General features: G+C 45.1%; 1 protein-coding gene across 1 annotated transcript; it reads right to left on the reverse strand.

The window, feature by feature from the left end:
- Positions 1–208: 208 nt before the first annotated feature.
- LOC143804424 (uncharacterized) lies at positions 209–6285 on the reverse strand. The gene is made up of 5 exons (XM_077282522.1): positions 5578–6285; positions 5423–5497; positions 4907–5102; positions 4591–4753; positions 209–3833 (listed from the first exon to the last, which is right to left on the reverse strand). Exons 1-5 carry the CDS (start codon positions 5770–5772, stop codon positions 2819–2821), a joined length of 1644 nt encoding a protein of 547 aa, XP_077138637.1. The 5' UTR covers positions 5773–6285; the 3' UTR covers positions 209–2818.
- Positions 6286–6753: the final 468 nt, after the last annotated feature.

Consider the following 6753-nt stretch of genomic DNA (forward strand, 5'->3'; position numbering starts at 1 on the left):
ATTTTGGATACACCCTATCTTGGAAGTCCGGGAGAGCCGTGGAGCATACCATAGCTTGTTTGGCGAACTGAATGAGAACCTGGAGAAGTATTTCGAGTACACCAGGATGTCTCAGGAGAGCTTCCGGTATCTTCTGCGTCGGGTGGAAGGAGCCATCAGCAGGCAGGATACTCAGCTCCGGAGAGCTATATCCGCAGAGGAACGGCTGCTGGTGACTCTACGGTACGTAGCTGTTTGAATGACTTGAGATATGTTCGGCTACGTTCACATCTTCCCTTTTTTTTTTTTTTTTTTTCTTAATTTTTGTTGGGGGTGGTATGGTCAATGTACTTTTAGGCTGTGTTTCTACGGTCAGTAAGCTTGTTTGACGCTGCAGCGTCAAACAAGCAGCGTCCAGATGTTCCAGCATAGTGGAGGGGATTTTATGAAATCCCGTCTCCACTATGCGTGGAAACCCGCACGCGGAGGCCCTGCGACTCCGGACATGCTGCGCGTCTTTTCAGAACACAGCATGTCCGTACACCTTGCGGGGACGCAGCGTCCCCGCAAGGTATATCACAGGGCCCTACGGCGAGGGGTGCGATGATCCCGGATGTGTACTGTACACATCCGGCACCATTGCGTCCCAGGAAGGGGGCGGGGCTTATCGCCGACCGGCTTCGCCGCTGCAACGATAGCGCCGCGTCTCCGGACAGTGGAGACATACCCTTATAAATTGCAATGTACTAATGTAATTTCTTTATCTTCTTGGCAGTTTCCTGGCTACCGGAGAGACCTTGCGATCCCTTCAATTTCAGTTCCGGATTGGAGTCTCCACTCTCTCGGGAATTATTGCTGAGACCTGCCGCGCTTTGTGGGATAACCTCCGGGAAGAATTTTTACCCGTCCCTACAAGCGATATCTGGTTGGCCAACGCCGAGAAATTTGAGGAAGTGTGTTCGTTTCCAAACTGTATTGGCGCGGTGGATGGCAAGCACATTCGTATTACCAAGCCAGGGAAAAGTGGATCCCTTTTCTATAACTACAAAAAATATTTTTCCACTGTGCTGATGGCAATTGCCGGTGCGGACTGCCGTTTTCTGGCAGTCGACATTGGTGCTTTTGGCCGGTCAAATGACTCGCGCACATTCAAAGAGTCTGATATGGGCCAAAAATTATATGGCAACAATTTCAATTTCCCCCAGCCACGACCTCTTCCCCACACCGAAGGCCCTGCGATGCCATTTGTTGTGGTTGGGGATGAGGCATTCCAAATGTCTGCCAACCTATTGAAACCCTACTCAAGTCGGGGCTTGGACCACACGAAAAGGGTGTTCAATTACAGACTGTCCAGGGCCAGAAGGACTGTGGAGTGCGCCTTTGGCATCCTTGTCTCTAAATGGCGGATATTAGGATCCGCCATTAATCTGAAAACTGAGACAGTGGATGAGGTGGTGAAGGCGTGTGTGGTTCTCCACAATTTTATTCTGGCCAAAGAGAGACTGAACGTTGATCTGGATGAAACCATAGCCAACCCATTGCCCAATTTCCATGATCATCCTCTGAGGTCAAGCGTGGAAATTGCGCAGATGAGGGACCGTTTTGCGGCCTATTTTGTGTCAGATGTTGGCCGTCTGTCATGGCAAGATTCAATGGTGTAATAAACTGTTGGACTGTATTCTGGTGTGACTATGCTAAAAATAGTTCACCAATGTAAATGTGCCTTATCTAAAAAACTTGTAAACCTTTGTTTTTAAAATGTTGTGTTTTAATAAAAAAAATTTCTTACGTTTTCTACCATGCTTCCAAGACAAAATTTATACCATACCATATTTATTTGTTTGTCAGATCGCCGTGTATCGTTGTGTTTGACAGCAAAATCAACGATACCAGCGATGTTTTACACTGGTAACCAGGGTAAACAACGGGTTACCAAGCGCATGGTCGCGCTTATGTTTACCGTGGTTACCAGTGTTAATTGTAAACTAAAAAATAAAAATAAATATACTCATCTTCGCGTCCCCTGGCGTCCACTTCCTGCACTGAGTGAGCGCCGGCCGTAAAGTGAATGCACAGCACAGCGTTGCTGTGAGGGACGTCACTCAGTCAGTGCAGGGAAGCTGACGCCGGGGGATGCGATTGTGAATATTTTTTTTTTTTTTTCATTTTACACTGGTAACCAGGGTAAACATCGGAAGTGCGCCCTGCGCTTAGCAACCCGATGTTTAACATGGTTACCCGGGGACCTCGGCATCGTTGGTCGCTGGAGAGCGGTCACACAGACAGCTCTCCAGCTCCCAAATAGCGATGCTGCAGTGAATTGCATCGTTGTCTGTTTTGCTGCAGCATTGTTAAGTGTGAAGGTACCTTTACAGTATGTGTCCACGTTCAGGATTGCATCCTGAATTGCTCAGGTTTTTTCATCAATATTTGTAAGCCAAAACCAGGAGTGGAACAATTAGGAAAAGTAGAATAGAAACATATGCTCCACTGCTGTATTTATTACCCACGCCTGGTTTTGGCTACAAATATTGAATTAAAATCCGGACCAAATTCGGATGCAATCCTGAGCGTGGACACATACCCTTTTTCTTTGAAAACAACTCATACACTTTAGTGTTTGGAAACACCTCATACAGCAATGAACGACACCCAAAGAAACGGTCAAATTAAAAAATCCAAAAATACTGTCTGACATTGCATATATGAGGCGTTTGAAGCACAAATAAACGGCGCACGGAGTGAATTACCGAGCATTGTACTTGAAAAGAAGACCAAATATTGTATACAAAAAAATAAATTTTTATTGGGGGGAAACAGAAAAAAAGGGAAAAGCAAATTAGGGGGTATCAACATCCGAGGGGGGATCAACATCCGCTACCAGCGGTGACCGGTAGCTTCGAGTTCTGGACCTGAGAGTGGGAGTGGTAGAGGAGGAGGAGCCGCCATACTGAAGGAGGCTTGAGGGCAGGTCCAAACCCCCCGCAGGGTACACTGGGGAGACCGCCTCGTCAGTGGAGGAGGGAGGAGGCAACACAAGCCGCCTTCTTTTTTGGCTTGGTTGGCCCTGGCTGCTCCTGCTGTGGCTAGAGCCACGACGAGATGGTGTGTGTCCTGGAGCAGCCAGAACCTGTGCCTCTGGGTGTGTGTCTGTGTGCCTCCTCTTATGTTTTCTTTTTTTTTTTTCCCTGCCTTCGGCGGCATCTCCCCCAGAAGCACTCCTACGGGAGGATGAGGGCCTGGCAGGAGCAGGAGTGGGCCGCACACTGGTATGGTGGCTGTGGTGGCGTCGCCCGGCACTTGGACCAGGGTGGGGTGGCTGGAGTGACTCTGCAGCAGTAGTCGGAGTCACGCTAGCCAGCGACGGCACTACGGGCAGTGTCGCTGACTGCGCGACCCGAGACTGCTGCAGAGCCCTCACGTAAGAATTGTGGCAGTCCTGCATCACCGAAATCTGGAGTTCCGGCGTAAGGTTTTCCACCATGCCCTTAGCAATTGTGCTTAAAAAATGTTTTGCCGGATTTGTGAGCTCGGCTTCCAGGATTTCAAGGCGCCGTCCCATACTGGACATTTCATCTCTCAACGCCTTGAAACCGTTCTGGAACACCGTGCCCAAGTGCAAAAATTCAGGCATGACTGACCTGTCCGAGGCCCGCTGGCGCTGTCGGGAATTCCCGAACGAAGGTGCGCCAGAGGCCTCGGGCAGGGGAAAACCTGACGTACCGGCAGCCGGTTCTCCAGATGATGGTGGTGCAGGCCTGCTGTCGCTGTGGGATGGCTGTGACGGCTCAGATGGCGATCCATGAAGTTCCGCTTCACAGGGGGGAGCTCGCTGGAGGGTGCTGCTGTGTGTCCTGTGAAAAGATAATGTAAAAATTAGTCTTCAATTAATAAACTATCACATACGCCAACTCCTGTAAAAAAATGTTCATTACATGACACAACAAAACATTACAATCCCCTGTCTCTCACTCTGTGTGGCCTATAATAAATTGCTGATTGTTATCGCCAGCTGACCATTAGGGCTCACGATAACAATCATGGACATACCGACGGCAGAAAATGACTGTACATTCCCTCTGCCAAAGGCAATGCATACCCCTGTCATATTTTGAAAAAATTTTGGTGTGAAATAATAATTTCAAGATGCCGTCTATGTCTCAAAAATAATAGAAAATTTAAGGTCTATAAAAAAAAAATTTAAAAAAATAAAACAAAAAAAAAATTTGCTGATCTGATCGCAGGAATGTCCATGACGTTAGGATCTTGTGATCGAGACGTCATCATTATTCCTGCGATCAGAACTACACTGACTCAGAACGTAACCTGTCATGGACTACAAGGACTCTCGCTTAACCTAAAAAAAATACCGTGGATGGCCAATATGCTACGCTGACTACATTGATGGCCAAGACACTATGTGCCTGGGAAATGTACTATGTGGATACGTGGCTAGAACGTGTACTATGTGGCTGCGATATAGTGGCCTGCAAACATACTATGTGTGTGGATGCACAATGTACGTGGCTGGGCAATGTACTATGTGGCTGTGCAATATATGTGTCTGGGCAATGTCCAATGTGCAATATGGTATGTGGACAAAATACTTACTGTCGGCGGCCAAGGATTGGTCTTAGGAACTGTAATTGTCGGTTGTATTTATATGGAACCGACTTGGCCGCAGCAGCACCACTCCTCGATTGCTCCTCCTCAGCACGCAGCCCCTTATTGAAACGGTCCTTCATGGATCGCCATCTGGTCCTCAACTTTGTCACTGTGAATGCAAAGAAAAAAAAAGGTTACATATGTAGCATTTTAAAATGATAAAACAACCGTGTGTGATGCAAAGTTTAGGCGTTGATAGCATCACACACGGTTGTGTTTATCCTGGCAAGATGGGTCATAGCAGCGTATCAGCAATACTCACTAAAGGTGCCTTTGTCCTTGGCGGAGGCACTGTCAAAGCCATCCCACAGCGACTTTGCCACCTCTGCCCACAAACGCCTAGAAACCACCTGGTCCATGTGCCGGGGGTCACGGCTGTCCCACAACGGGCCACGCTCCTGGATGCTGGAGATCAGGAGCTCCACATCGATACTCTCCCTGTGGTCCCGTTGTGAAACCTAGAAAAAATAGAAAACAAAAAGGTTACAAATAGGCAAATATAAACAACCATCATCAGCACCTGGCATGATTTGTACCTTTGCCCTATCCTTTGCCATTTTATGTATGTATATTGATGGTTTCTAAACCTGTATTTTTGAATGTTTTTGTGCAGGGAGTTCAACTGTATGTTACCTTCCCCCAAATACTTGCTGCCCTGAAAAGCTATATGTAATTAAGCTTAGTAAACAGCCCTAGTGAAACCAGGTTGCTCCTAATGTTCCTCCCAGCAGGATGCCACAAAAAAAAAAAAGATAAAAAAAAAAAAAAAAATACTCACTTGCCGGCCTGACGACCCATCTTGGCACCGATCTCCCTGCTCCCGCTGTGTGCCTTCCCCCTCACTTGAAGAAGCCTGTAAAAAAATGTATACAAAAATTAGTGACAATGCTACAAATGGCAGCGAATAGTAAGCAACTGGACATAATTACTCACCGCACTCCCCCTCGCCGATTGCCTATGTTCAGACTCTGACTCACTCGTCATTCTTGCAAGTTTGCTCTGCAATGAAAAAATGAGCAAAAAATCACATTCAAAGCAATGCCACATACAATAAAACATTAAAACAACCACAATTGACTGTTGACTGATAGGACAATGCAAACTCAAAAAGCGACACCACAACGCCATACATTACAAGAGAAGACAATAGAAGAAACAATACAAGAATAGACCCAAACAAAATTAAGCAAAAATAGACACCTATGTCCAAATTTAAAAAAAAAAAAAAAAAAAAAATAAAGAGGAAAAAAAAAGGCACAATGAAATAGCAAACTGCACGCCATACTTTACAATAGCAACAAGACATGATCCAAAACAACACCATCTGGTGACATCTACCACAGAAATACATCTGAAAAAGGCGATAAATACCATTATAGATAATAAGCAATAAACATTACAGGACAATATACAGCAACCAAAAGAAAAACCATAGTCAAATAGAAAAGAGAACACAAGAAATTTTTAAAAAAGGGCCCAAACTAAAAAAAAAAAAAAAATAAATACTACACACTTGGCTATGGAAACATTCAAGACAGGAGATATATATATGGAAGCCATACAGAAAACGAATGGCATATAGCAGCACGGAACAATACAATACAAATGAAACATCATAAATGTAGCCCCCCACCAGCAAGAAAAGACACTCATGGAAAGAAAAAAAAATGCCAACAGCATAATAAAACCCAGCAAGACATGAGCCTAGAAAACGCCATACGGTTACCCCAACAATAGAAGCCAGAAAAAGACATGCACCACAAATTTTACAATAAAAAATCTTACAAAAAAAAGGCATTGAACATCCGCATGACACAAGAACAACCAAAATATAAATCCAAAACCAATCCAAACCCAGCAAGGCCGCACACAAGAAACGCCAGCATATATCAGAAACACATTAAAAAAAATGTTATTATTCAATAACAACCTACAGTGCCATAACCGTACAATATCACAGAGCAAACATTGCACAAATTAAATCAAAAAAAAAAATAAAACACAGAAAAAAAATTATGCAAAGAGAAATATATACTTACAGGTTTGGAAAGCAGGTTGCTCCTCTCAGTGTCTTGTGTGGATAGCCTGGTGAAAGACAATGGCAAACCC

Source organism: Ranitomeya variabilis, chromosome 2, assembly GCF_051348905.1.
Source record: "Ranitomeya variabilis isolate aRanVar5 chromosome 2, aRanVar5.hap1, whole genome shotgun sequence".
NCBI classification, from domain to species: domain Eukaryota; kingdom Metazoa; phylum Chordata; class Amphibia; order Anura; family Dendrobatidae; genus Ranitomeya; species Ranitomeya variabilis.